Genomic DNA, 14,119 nt, shown 5'->3' with positions numbered 1-14,119 from the left:
ACTGAAACCCCGAACCTGCGCAGATGAGCTGCGACCACCGCCATCACCTTTGTGAACACCCGTGGGGCGCTGGTAAGGCCGAAGGGGAGCACGGTATACTGAAAGTGCTCGTGGCCAACCGTGAACCGCAGGTAGCGCCGGTGGGCCGGCAGGACGGGGATGTGGAAATAAGCGTCCGGCAAGTCCAACGCTTCCATCCAGTCTCCTGGGTCCAGGGCAGCTAAGACCTGAGCCAGTGTCAGCATTTTGAACTTCTCCTTCCGGAGGAAGCCGTTGACGTTCCGTAGGTCCAAGATAGGGCGTAGGCCCCCTTTGCCCTTCTTGGGTACCAGAAAGTAGTGGGAGTAGCAACCACACCCTACTTCTGGCCCAGGAACGCGCTCGATGGCCCCCTTGGCCAAGAGGGCCGTAACTTCATCCTGCAGAAGTCGCAAATGATCCCCCGATAAACGGTGGTTCTGCGGTGGCATGGCTGGAGGAGTTGCCTCGCAGGGGAGGGAGTAGCCCCTTCGGACGATCTGCAGCACCCACCTGTCCGATATGACGGTGCGCCAGTGGAGGAGGTGATGGCGAACCCTGCCCCCCACTGGCATCACATGGGCCTGAAAGCACGGACTAGGAGGGTTTTGAGGCGGATGCTGCGGGGGAAGGTGTGGACTGACCTCGCCGTTGTCCCCGACCGCCACCACGGCGGTTTCCACGGCCGCCACCGCGTTGGGTATTACCCTGCGGAGCGTGGCTGGCAGCACGTGTGGGTACACCCCTTCCGTGGCCACGAAAGGAATAAAAGGCGCGGGGCCGAGAGGCCCAAGGACTTGGCCGTAGCCCTGGAGTCCTTAAAGCGCTCAAGCGCATGGTCTGCCTTGTCGCCAAAGAGGCGACGGCCATCAAACGGCATGTCCATCAGTGTGTTTTGGACATCGGCCGAAAAGTTGGCGGACCTCAACCAGGCATGGCGTCTGACCGCCACTGTCGTTGCCATCGCTCTACCTAGTGAGTCGGTGGTATCCAGCCCACACTGGATAGAATACTTGGCTGCATCCCGGCCCTCCACAAGGGCTTGGCCGAGTTTGGCCCGTATCTCCAACGGACACTCTGGCAGCACTTCCGCAACCGTATCCCACAGAGAGTGGGTGTAGCGGCCCAAGAGGCATGCGGTGTTGGAAGACCGCAGTCCCAGACTAAGGGATGAGAAGATCTTTTTACCATACTGCTCATACCTCTTGGATTCCCTGTCCGGCGGAGCCGACGGGAACGCGGTCTGGGAATTGGAGGCCTGGATAACCAGGCTCTCTGGGGTGGGGTGGGCGGACAGGAAACATGGGTCGCCCGGGGCCGGGCGGTGGCGCTGGCCACGTTCCTATCTACGGGCGAACCCGTAACGGGCTTGGACCAAGTGCCCAAAAGAACATCGGTTAAGGCCTCATTAAACGGCAGCAGAGGCTCGGCCGAGCATGACTGCGGCTTAAGGACCTCGGTGAGGAGGTTAGTCCTAACGGCCGTGACGGGGAGCTCAAGGCCCAAGGCCTTGGCCGCCCTCATCAACACCACACTATAGGTTGCCCCCTCCTCCGTAGCCACGGTAGGAGGCAAGACAAAGCCAGTGTCAGGCGAAGTGTCTATACCACTGGCCTCCCCAAGTTCCTCTGCCCAGTCCTCTTGAGACTGGCATTCACTTGCCAGAGGGTCCTCAGACCCCTCCCAATCCTCCTCAGCACCCATCTCCTGGTATTCAGGGTTAGGAAAAGATGGGGCCGGTTCATGGAAAATGAATTCTCCGAACGGTGTCATATGCGGCGCCTAGCGGCGCCGCACCGCTGCCGGAACCGGGTCGAGGGAGGCGTCGGGGACGGCGCCGCCCGAGGTGACACCTGAGGGGTCGGCGTCGGGGAGGTCGTCAAATCCAACGGCGACGACCCGGATCCGGAACCGGAACCGGAACCAGTGGGGCCCTGCGGCGCCGGGCCCTGCGGCGGCGTCGGAGCCGAAGCACCCAACGGCGTCGGGGCCGGAGCCCCCGACCCGCTAGGACCCCCAGACAGGGCCGCTGGGCCCGAAGGCGCTGCGGAGCCCGTCGGAGGAGAGCGGGACCTCATGGCCATGAGGAACCGCTCGATCTCCTCCGGCGTCACGTTAGGCCCAGGGACCGTAGGGTATGAAGCCGGACGCGGCGCCTGCGACTCCGACGGAGCCGCAGAGGCGGTGCCACCTGAACCCCCGGCCGCGTCGCGCGAGCATCGGGGGAAGTCGGAAGAGCGATGACGTCTCTTCGACTTCTTGTGCTTACCTGACGACTTCGACCCTGAGGAGTGATGTCGACTCCCGGAGCTATGATGGCTCCGCTCCCGCGACCGGTCCTTCGACCTCCGTCTGGACCGGGACCTCTCTTGGCGCGGGGCCGACTGCCGGAGTTCGAGTCGCTTACGGGACCGCTCCCGTCTAGCCTTCGAAGTCAGGGCCCGGCAGTCGGAACAGGTCTTGTCGTCGTGGTCGACGCCGAGACAGTGGAGACACCGACGGTGAGGGTCCGTGACCGACATCAGCCGGTCGCAATCCTCACAGGGCTTAAAACCAGGCATCCCTACCGGCACCGTTTCGGAGTCGAAGACTCGAAAAAGGAGATCAAAAAGATCAAAAAGAGTTAGCCAAAAAGTGACTAAGGTAGCACTTTTTCCGGATCTGCGCTGCTGGCACGGAAAAAAGAAGAACTGACGTCAGCACGCGGAGGCGGCGTCTAAGTACTCCGACGACGTCATCACGGCGCCCACGACGCCGACGACGGACGCGGAGCCGCAGACGACACCTAGGGGACTGCTACACAAAAAATTTCCGGATCCAGTCTGACGCCTGGGGATATTCTAAGGTAAGGAATCTAATACTAATGTGTCTCTTTCAGATATCATTGTATTAATTATTGTTCAATACAATGTACTGGTGGGTGTCATTTCACTTTGATGTCTATGTAACCATGAACCATTATGTGCTACTTTTTGTGTTGAATTTTTTTTTGTAAAAGGGGGTTGGGGTTGCAGACATGGAGGAGGAGAACATAGACAACAATTATTGAGATACTAAATGGCTGAAAAGTGGACACTAATCAGTTAAGGAGAAGTCAATGAATGATAAGTTGGTAGGAAAAAGAGTGATAGGAGAGGAAGAAGACAGAGGAAACAGACTGACAAAGAGGGAAGACAGGAAGAAGGCTGGGAAGGAGGCAGTAGGAAGAGGTCTAATCAGCAAGGATAAAAAAAACAAGAGGCACTGTGCTAAGAGCTATATATAGGATTAATTCACAAAGCAGGAGAACAGACCACTGTCCTTTGTGTGCCACTGACACGCAGTACTACAATGTGGCTTTGATGCCAGCACTCCCTGGCACACACTGCATACCTCCAGGTGCACAGAAAGCCCCTGGCATGCGCTAGCCTACGCTCTGGCACTCACCTTATGGTTTCCCCACAGTCGTGCCAGCCCATTCGGATCGACAATGCGGAATATTTTGGATTCCTTGTCCTCCCACCGTATGAAGTTTTCGTAACGACTATCGGACAGCAGCTGATAGACATAATCCCACAGCAACCGGCAGTCTATAGAGGAGGCATACAAATACTACTGAAAAATCTAATTGGACTAAATGATCAATTTATTAGAAACAGAGAAATATTGTCAAGTGGTATTTACTACAATGCACCCATAGCATGTATTTAGTTAAAAGTTCCAGTAAAAGTAAAACATCGGTATAGCGACCATTCACTCGTAGGACCATCTTGGCAATGAATAAGATATGTTTCCTGTCACCCAACTCAATGTTACTCATTTTATTGACCTCAAAAGGATGAAAAACTGAGAGGACCTGGAGGGATATGAACCTGTGACAATGAGGTAAAACACAGATCTCTGAAGTGGATGCATTAGTCCACTTAGGCACTAGTAACAAAGCAAAAGCAGTCTTCAACACTGCCTCTGAAAACTATGATTTTTGCTTGAGCATGCCACCAGGAGACTTGTGGGCATATAAATAACAAACTCCCATGCAGACGGCCTCCCTAGCAACATTTTCACCTGGTAAGATTACTGATCCTACTGCTGCTTTTTCTAGTACTGTATATTCCCAAAAATATCTAGACGACTTGCAATTTAGATTCCAGATTTGCAATGTTTACCCACATAAATAGTAGACCCAACAAAAATAGAAAGAGTTGCAGTCAGCGGTAGACTTGGAAGTAATGGATACATCTCTGAATAGAGACAATAGGGTAGGAACAGTGAGGACAAGGTACCTATAGCAGAATATACTGACCAATTTAGACATCTATAAAGCAACAATGCGCTGAACAGGAGTGGCGTTAACAAAATATGTGGATGATGACGCAGAGGTGGTCTAAATCAGGCTTCTCCAACGAGTAGTTTCTGAGCTACAGGCAGCTCTCTAGCTACTTATTAATTACCCATCACGTAGTCTTAGATCTTCTGGTGCGAACTTAGTGGCAGTCCCCTGTGTATATAGAGCCCAGTTAGGGGCTTGTTCTTTTGGCTGCCAAACAGCAAAGATGTGGAATTCTCTGCCTATCCACCCGAGGATGGAACCATCGAAGATGATCATCCGTAAGAGTCTTAAAACCTGGCTATTTCAATCACCATAGGATAGATGCTGCTGATTTTGCTGTCCTGGCCTATGCCTTCATAGTATAGTGCCCTCAGCTTCATAGGAGGTTCTTGTCCTAGCGCAGGGACACACCGGGAAGTGTAACTATTGTGCTTTATAAGACTATTATTATAATAATAATAAGGAACTCTCTAGTGTGTAGCCCAGTAAACTAAATTATAAACTTTTGCTTGGTTGAATTAATTTATGAATACCACAATTAAAAATCATTTGCGATGCAATAGGTCTCGCATTTACACGAGTTTAAGCTATTGGTATTGTAAACGACAATGCCTTTTATTTATGTTTTAAAAACGAATTTTAAAAAAAGGCATTGTTATTTGCAATGTCAATAGCTCAAACTAGTGTAAATGAGTCCCATTGCATTGCAAATGCTTGTTCAGTATTGACTGCAGTGTTCGGCCAGATAGCCCAGTGTTTGCCAAAGTATGTCCTAAAAAGCCTGCACCGGGCATTGGGCAAGCCTCAGGAGAGTGAGGCTAAGACACATTATGTAGTTCTAAACAAAACGAGAAGTGTGTTCATTTTGTCTATTGCGTGTTATTTTGAGTAATTTAAAAGCTGCACTCTCTCTGCAAACATGTGACGTAGCTGGTGCTGGCTTTGCAGACACAGAGGTAGTACACAGTTTGAATGACTGTAAAGGTTTTCACTTTCTAGAAAAGTGACATCTCCGGCCCAACCACAGCTCCTTTCATCATGCTCTAAATTATTAGCAGGCTCAATACAGAGATCATGCACGTCCTGCACCGGAGAGAGGTCCACTGCGCTGTCTGCTAGCCACTGCAGCGAGCACTACTATTCGTGCGGCTGGCGCTGCACATGCGAGTGCGGCGCTGTGTGTGTATGTGCACATTTGGAACTTTAAACGCTATATTTATCCCCCGTAACTCTGCCGGCAACTGAATGATTATGCCCCTCACTTGACTCAAGGGCTAGGGTGGCACACTTAATTTTTTACAGTGACTGTAGGCACTGCATGCGTTGTGAGTGCGCAGCATGCAGATATCTTAGCATTACCATAATATTGCCGGCAACTGATATGATATGATTATGCCCCTGGTCATAATCCTTTACTTTGTGTCACACGATCAATCCATTCCCTTTCTACCTTTCATGGTGCAAGCATGTCATCTTCGACGGCGCCCTTCTCTGTCCAGAAAGAGAAAGAATAAATAAGCTGATCAATATATATCCTTGCAAGCACTTCAAAACTACTGATTTTCCTGACTAATGAAACACAATAAAACTAGGGTTAAAATACATACTTGATCAAATGAAGAGGTCTTCTTTCGTATGAAAGAAATAAGAAAGCTTCCCAATAAAAGTGATGAGTATACGCTACCATGAAGTGCGAATTTAAGATGTTATTTGTAGTAGTTGAAGGAGACGGCTTTATTCCATGTGTGAAGCGAGGCTCGGAGCTGCAATAAATGTGTTATGCTCCTGCCTCTAACTCCTTTTTATTGGCATGTACGTTAGTTTAACAGTAAAATAATTATATTATACTATGGGGTACTGGCATGTGGCTCGTCCACACTGAGTGCTCAGATTGAGCTGTACCAGAAATTGCAAATTGTGTGACATATACATAGAAAGCTCCATAGAGCGAAGTTAACGGAAGTAACCTCTTCAAGCTCAGCCGTTCAGGGAGTCCCTTCAGGCAAACAGACTGACAGCCATTTCAAGCACTGGCTTCCGCATTACTCCTCCCACTTTAGATGAGAGCTTGCCCAATTGGGTCACAGGCTCTGATATGGGGCGTAGCCGAGAGAAGCTGGATGTGTACTACCTACCGATTACACAGGAGGGGGTGCTCCCAAAGTCGCACGAGGCGGAGAGGCTTGGCCCCGGAGTGCCGTCTCCCACCCTGTAAATACATACTTGATAAAATGAAGAGGTCTTCTTCCGTATGAAAGACATAAGAAAGCTTCCCAATAGAAGTACACGCTACCATGAAGATGTTATTTGTAGTAGTTGAAGGAGACTGCTTTATTCCATGTGGGAAGCGAGGCTCGGAGCTGCATTAAATGTGTTGTGCTCCTTCCTCTAACTCCTTTTTATTGGCATGTACGTCAGTTTAACAATAACATAATGATATCATGCTATGGGGAACTGGAGACAAGGACACAACGTGAAGAGACGCAGCGTGCATGCGCTGCAACGCTTGGCGAGTGGGCGGGGCCTAAGGGAGGCAGGACGGTCACCAATCCCACTTCCAAAGAAACCTGACAGAAAACCAACGACTATAGATCTCGCAAGCGAGCAGCGCATGCGCTGTAACGCAGGCAAGACCTAAAAAGCATGTATTTGAAACAAAAATGTGTGTATTTTCCGAATTCATAAGTCGATATGTGGAGAAAAATGTTTAACTTTCGAAAATGTATTTAAAGCGGATATTTGAGTGATAGAAATCAAACTGCTGGGAAGACCATTACAAATATATATATATATATCTTGGTGCTAGGGGCATTGCAGCTATGGCGGTTATGTGTTACCCATGTAGAGGCATTTTACCTTACTGCTAGCAGACGTGCCTCATCGACGGAGGTAAACACTGCAAGCAATCTTTCATATCGTTGCCACTAATGTAATCCTGCCTGATGTTGTTACTACTACAGCTCCAATATTAGCAGCTCAGCAGGGTTTTACTTAACAGAAGTAGCATTTATTACATTGAAGGTTGGAGATCCCAGGTCTAGAGAAGAATGAGGTAGACAGAGAGCAAGGGAATGGAAACAGAAGGGAGACCAAGAAGGGGAGCCAAGAACAATGTTCATTTGAATCGCAAGTCTTCTGCAATGCGTTATGGGTTTGCCTTCTACTGGTGTAGATCTAGAATATAAAATCTCTATCTGGCCAATATGGTAGTGGGTTTGGAATTATGCAGGAGAAGCTGCCTGTACCATAGAGGTGTCGCTCCTATCAACATTCATTCATTCATTCTACTTAACTGGTGTGCAGAGCACCCAAGAGGGTCGACGCACAATACAATACAACTCCCACAGTTTATTTACTGGGTGGTTTCATTTTCATTTTAGAAGCATGTGACCCTATTAAAGATAAAGTCCTCGCAAAACAGTGCCGGACTAAACCCTATGGAGGCCCCTAGTCGAAATTTCAGGGCTCCCCTCGCAAATTATGTCCTAATATGTTTTTAATTTTACCAACCAACAAGTTTAATAAACCAGTTTTATTACACAAACTAAACATTCACATTTATTAATGTTATAAAACACATTTTTTTTATTTTAATAAACCAACAAAACTTTAAATATTCACTTTCCTCAATTTGTTTGTGTTGAAATCTTTCAGGATATCTTGGAAGTCTACCTTTTGCAAGACGTTGTATTCAGTGGCCATAATGGCAAGTGAGTTCAGTCGTTCTTGTGTCATTAGAGACCAATGTAATTTTATTTCAAGATCAAATCAATATTATTTTGATCCTTTGTCGCAGGCCCATGATAGGAGTGGAGCCCAAAGGTAAGTGCCTACTTTGCCTATTTGGTATTCTGGAACTGTTGCAAAATAAATGTTACTTTCCTGTAACAATGACAACTCGGTATGTGTGTCCAGTATAAAGTTGCAGTCTAAATGAGTCATGTTTACATTTTCATGAAACCAACACAAAATCAGTAAGCTCACTGCTGAATCCCATCATAGATCAAATAGCTGTGTTTCTGGGGGTGTCTATTCGCTAGTGAACGTCACCTTGAGCCACGAGTGACTAATGTGCTCTCAGTGAGCTAAGTAAACAGAGTAACTGTATGTGGGCAAACTGCCTAGGGCTTTAATGATGTATTTGATCAGAGACACATTGTCTTTACTAAGGATACAGGACTACAAGTTGTGTCATCAGTCATCATTCCATTCCTTCGAGAGTGGTGTTAGTCTACTGGATCTACTGACCCATCTTCTCGAAGCTATGAACCACTGATAAAACACTGTATCAGCATTTTCTAGGTTTTCGACACACCTAAAGGAATCGCCTGTCCTGGTTCATATTGATGACCAGCACTCTTCGGAAACTGCCCTTTCAGGTTTTCATCACCAATGGCAAACCACTGCTGAGCTGTGTTTGCTTGTCTGTTGGAGAGTTCATCATGGGGAAAATTCACTTTCCCTCCCCCCTATTTTTTAAAAAACATGTCTCACCTCTAGACTAAATGTTAAATGTTATATACTTGTAAAGCGCACAGCTGCCCCAGCAAAGGGGCGTCCCGGCGCTGTATACCGCTGGGGAACCCATCCTGGCTTTCCCTGTGAGATGGTCCCTCCTGGGCATCTCCAAGGTGAAGACAAGCATCCCCGGCGCTGATGGAGCCGTTAGTAGAGATTAAGCAAGCTATTGCCCAGAGTTGCTGAGTGGGACACATGGTTGGAGTAGGCACCGAAGCGAGAATTATCGAGTCCGCTGACCATGGCCCAAGACCCTGCCGCGTCGGGAATCGAACCCTGGTCCCGGGTCGACCTCTGCTTCCGGGTCTGCCGCCTCTAACCAGTGAGCCACACCACTCTACTACTACTTACTTCCTTGCTGTGCAGTCCCATTCGTTGGTGAGCTGGGGAGTAAATCTTGCTGCACCCACACTGAGAATGTTCAGCATGTAATCTACTGCCGGACAGTCACCTGTACGGAAGAGGCTGCGATGCACTGCCTGCATACACTAGTACTTAATTTAATAAATGGCAAACTTTACAAATTTAAATTACGCATGTCAATGTTAGAGCTAGAGTCTCACTATCAAACTCTTATGATTCTCCACCCGCCCCCCCCAATCTTCGTCATGATTGATAACAATTCATTCAAGGTGCGTTTCGCGGATCTACTTATGTTTCCCTAAGTATGATGCACCGGCCAAATAATGGTGCGCCATGACTAAGGAAGCAAGAAACTCAGGACCGATGAAAGACTTGGTGGTCTTCTGTCACAATAGCAGCATTGTGCAAGGAGTTGCGGATGCACACGAGAGTTGGCATTGGGTAACTCTTGGAACTGGAATTCATTTCTTCTTTGTAGTTCACAGCTTTTATAGGTGTCGTAGGGGAATTCTGCCAAAGTGCTATAACTTTAGGCCTACTTTAAATATAGAAGCAGCCTCCCATTTCGAAATGTTCCTCCTCTCAGTCCTGCCCTTGAACTAAACATTCAGCTTCGAGAAATCTGATTGTGCTGGCAAAATGAGACGGAGTTGTAAATGATAAATCTCATTCAGTAACATTTTACGGTCTCAGACTAAGCTAGCTTTGTGCTTTTCTTTATAACTGGAAACCTTCCATATCTAACTAGACAGCGATGCTTTATATTGAGGAGTTTTATCTAGTGGGTGAAGCACTGTGAAAATGAAGGTGGGTCTTGCCTACTGCTACGTCTGGACTGGTCACAAATACAGACACAGTGAACCATGTGTCTCTTACAAATGTTGTAAGAGCGGATATGATTGGAAGAAACACTTCTAATCTGGTTTGAATCTTTAGGAAACATTTTCATTGTACAATAGATACAACATTTGAACTATCACTCCAGCCCGTCTCTTCACCATCAAGGTACGCCTCAATAACATCTACCCATTTCTATTTATATATATATAGAGGCCTCCGAATCTGAGAGACGCTAATATCTCCTTTTTTAACTGTATTCTGACAATACACCCATGAATCTCAAAGTTGCATCGACTGAGAACATAGCTGCAAAACTCTTAAGGTCAAGCCATTGAAAGTAGGGAACACAAATCATTAGGTTTTGTCTTGGACAACACCCTGACCTATATAAGCGGACATTAATGCCTTTGCAAAAATAGACAATTATCAAATCAGACTCATCGGAGGAATTGAGCCGCTTGTACCTGCCAAGGACTTTAGGATGGTAGTGCAATCTTTGCTGCGCTCAATGTTGGATTGCAGCAACTCATTACTATCTGGCATCCCTAAAATTCATCTGGCCCCACTAAAGGCCACAGTTCGCCTGGTCTCAGGAGACCATAGGTATGGTCATGTTTCTGCAATCTCAAATGCTCCTAAGGGGCTCCCTGTTGAGCCCAGAAGTGTATATAAACTGCCTTGTATGTTTAACACAACCCCTTTAGTGAAAAGATAACTACTTACCTCACTAACTAATCATATCAATATGCTCTATTTCGACAATGCGTCATAAAAGCAATTCAAAGCACATCCAATGTAATTAACAAAAGCAATGATTAAAATATACATGGAATAAAATAGACAGTGTATGTGTGCCTTGACATCGCAACACACGAGAATTAAAATTGTTGTATAAAAATTATGTCATCAACGATTTTAAAATCACAGTCACTAAAACATACTATAGAAAATGGTATATGTGTGTTAAAAGCCTTTTGGAAGGTTTGGGCCTGAAGTCGAAGGAAGGCCAAAGACCATCAGGGCCTCAGTGCAAAACACCACACTAGTCCAAGGGGACACGGACAAAAAATGGATCAAGGATCATTGGATGCTCTTGGAAATAGAGCCAGTAGCTTCTGGCTTCTTATAGCCCACATCCAACCTAAGAATTTAGCAATGGAACATGCGAAGAGTGAGTGGGAGTCAGTGGTTAAGATTTTCAGAACAGTGGAGCTACTTCTTGTCCCAAGAGAATTACATGTAGGGATCAGCCCATCAGATCAGTAGACTACCATTGCCTAAGGAGTTCAGAAACTCTCAGACCTGAAACAAGTTTTGTCTCCGAAAAGAAAAAAAACTAGAAGTCAGAACCAGGCTTTCTTGGGGAAGCGCTCCCAAAATCTGATACTCCATTCATCCATCTATTAAGAGCACCCCTTCCGACGTTACTTTTAAACAAGTGAAAGGCTATCCTCCTACATCAATTTTAATTTCCACTGGATTTCAATATTCAATCTCCCCTTCAACACCCTCTACTTTCAGTGGACCTACCTCCACTACATGATCATTTTCTTTCCTTCAAATTGTACTGCACGCTGGACCACATCTCAAGAATTTGTGTAAACAAGCTCCTTGTTTTATTCTCTGCTATACTGTAGATCGCACCTCATACAAATTCTTCTAAATATGTACCTTGTCTTATCTTTTCCTATTATGTAAGCGCTCTGCAACCCAATGGGCTGTGCACACTATATAAATCTGCAAATAAAGACAAAGTGTTCCTGTTTTTCGTGTGAATGGTGTTAAAATACCTTTTACTTACCTTCCTCATCCTGTTATTTCCTTTAATTGTTTCGCAATTCAAATTTCTAATGTTGGCAATGGATATTTTTTGAAAGGGAAAACAATCCTTTAAAAGACCATAAGAATCCTATCCAGAAGACACTTCCTATTTCAAGATTTGAAGTTAGTTTGCAAAATCAAAACTGCCCATGTACGAAAAAAACTTCCAAAAATAAAATAAATAAATATACTTTTGAGCCTTGGGTCTCAGCAGTGCAGACAATACAATTGGTAAAGGTGTTTGGGTCCCGATTGGGATCGGTTATCCTTCTTTTTGTGGCTATAGGAGGTCTAGATGAAGGGTTCACTGGGGGTTGTACAATATGCTCTAGTTGACTGTACTGAATCACAAAGGACCAATAAGGACTCCAGGACACTCTGCTTGCCACTCCAGTAGGACCGGATGGAGTCAAGACTCTTGGTTCACCCAGACATCTCACATATTAATTCATCTTGTGATCCGAGGTGTCCTTCATTGTGTTAACTCTTCCAAATAGGGGGATAGTTAATGAAATACTTTCACTAAAGCAGTCAATGGAAGGTTGACTGCTGGTACCACCAGAATGCTGCGATACTCTTGAAGTGAAACTGTAGCAGAAGACCCCGCCACCTAGTGATCGACCTGCTTCTGGATGCAGGGGAGAACAGTAGAAAGATTACGGATTTCTTCGTCCATTTAATAGGCCTAGAGTTGTAGGCCCCAACTAACAGGACCTGCCAAGAAGGTGTGCCCCAGGAGTAACATCAGCGTGAGCCAGAACCACTTTTCACATATACGTCTTCCTGTGCCTTCCTGGTACTGGCACGGTGGAACATAATACCATAGAACTTGAGGAACTGTAACTCTTCTGATGTTTCCTGAAAGGAGTGCTCAAACTCAAAGTAAAGGTGCTCGATTTTGTCCTCAACTACCAGCTGCACGGAACGGCTAAGTCCCCAACTGGGAGTGAGGGAGAAGTGTCCACAGCCGCATGGATGTACTTGTGCGAGTGGGACTAGAGCGGTTTGACTCGCCCTGAAAAGCCTGTGGGCACCTGGACATGGGTATATATGCACAGCAGCAGCTCGCTCAGCCAGGGAGAGCTGTCCCTTATCTATGAGTTAGAGTTAGAGATGATGACACTGCACCAATGAGGATATGTTTGCATTTCCACATAGTAGTAGAAAATATGCTTTATTCAATTTAATTTGAAATCAAAGCGAAGTTCCAAACAACCAGTGATGTACTAAAAATCAAAACCAGAGATGTATTTAAAATCAGTAAACATTTGTGCTAATATAACATTACATTACAATGTTGATAATGTAAAGTATAAAACTGATAATACAGCAACTTCCTATAAGCCTAAGGCTGCCTGCCCTGAAGTCAGTAGATGGAACTTCTAATGCATACAAGTTGGAACAACTGCACACAATCAATCATCATAGCGGAGATCAAACCTGCCGGGTTATAAGCAGATATGCCCCTGTGCTGGTCAGTCCTAATACTTCCAGTACAAGTGACCAGGGAAACCATTTTAAAACATGTGCTGGACACTAATGAAAACGAGATCCCCAGCTGCATGATGGCTTTACTGAAGAAAGGGATGCTTGGTATCAAACATCTCACATTGATAACCCCACACTGATTCCAGAGATGGATTTACCAATACATGGACCCAGACAGCACATTATAGGTGCCCCCTGAAAACCTACCAGTCTCTGCTGTGCTACTGACTGGGAACCGAAACCTGCCCTGGCAAAGTGCTCGGCCGGCCCCCCTCTCCCGGGGGTGGGGGGTGTTTGGGGGTGCGACCGCGCTCTTTGCCAGGGCCGGTTTTCGGCCGTTTTTGTTACAGGGCCGTTTATGCAGCAAAAAACGGCCCTGTAACAAAAACGGCCCCCTGGGGCCCAAAACCGGCCCCCACCCATGCGGCCGACCGGGGGATTGCCCGGTGCCCGCAACGGCCAGTTCGGGCCTGCTGCCTGGTTTCTGCCAGCTTGCCACCCAAGACGATGTTCTGACCTCCTAGGGTGAGAGCCTCTGCTGTCAGAAGACCCAGAACAATAGCCTATCCGGGAAAAGGGTATAACACCCCCTCCCACAGGATGACCTGCTGATTAGCCTCCCTAGGCTGGCAAGCTTCAAAGCGATGCTGCCCTTGAAATGTGAATCTGGCTCCCCCTCACAGGAAAGGAAGCCAACCCACTTGTCCAGAACCCCTTTGGCACCTGGACAGGTGGGAAAATTAGCTAGACAGGTAGGCGTGC

At 46.9% G+C, this 14,119-nt stretch overlaps 1 protein-coding gene and 1 long non-coding RNA gene across 8 annotated transcripts in view; one reads left to right on the top strand and one right to left on the bottom strand.

The window, feature by feature from the left end:
• LOC144807864 (uncharacterized) overlaps positions 1–14,119 on the top strand; it is a 544,498-nt gene that overhangs the window by 282,740 nt on the left and 247,639 nt on the right. The gene's annotated exons all lie outside the window — the stretch shown is intronic.
• The window catches only part of ETV6 (ETS variant transcription factor 6), a 299,142-nt gene that overhangs the window by 63,897 nt on the left and 221,126 nt on the right, over positions 1–14,119 (bottom strand). For both annotated transcript variants that reach the window (XM_078673411.1, XM_078673418.1), the window contains exon 6: positions 3,445–3,587. In XM_078673411.1, the coding sequence (XP_078529537.1) occupies positions 3,445–3,587 (143 nt within the window). The remainder of the gene's footprint in view (positions 1–3,444; positions 3,588–14,119) is intronic.

This window comes from Lissotriton helveticus, chromosome 1_1 (genome assembly GCF_964261635.1).
Source record: "Lissotriton helveticus chromosome 1_1, aLisHel1.1, whole genome shotgun sequence".
Lineage (NCBI taxonomy): Eukaryota > Metazoa > Chordata > Amphibia > Caudata > Salamandridae > Lissotriton > Lissotriton helveticus.
This window is presented reverse-complemented; position numbering and strand designations above follow the sequence as displayed.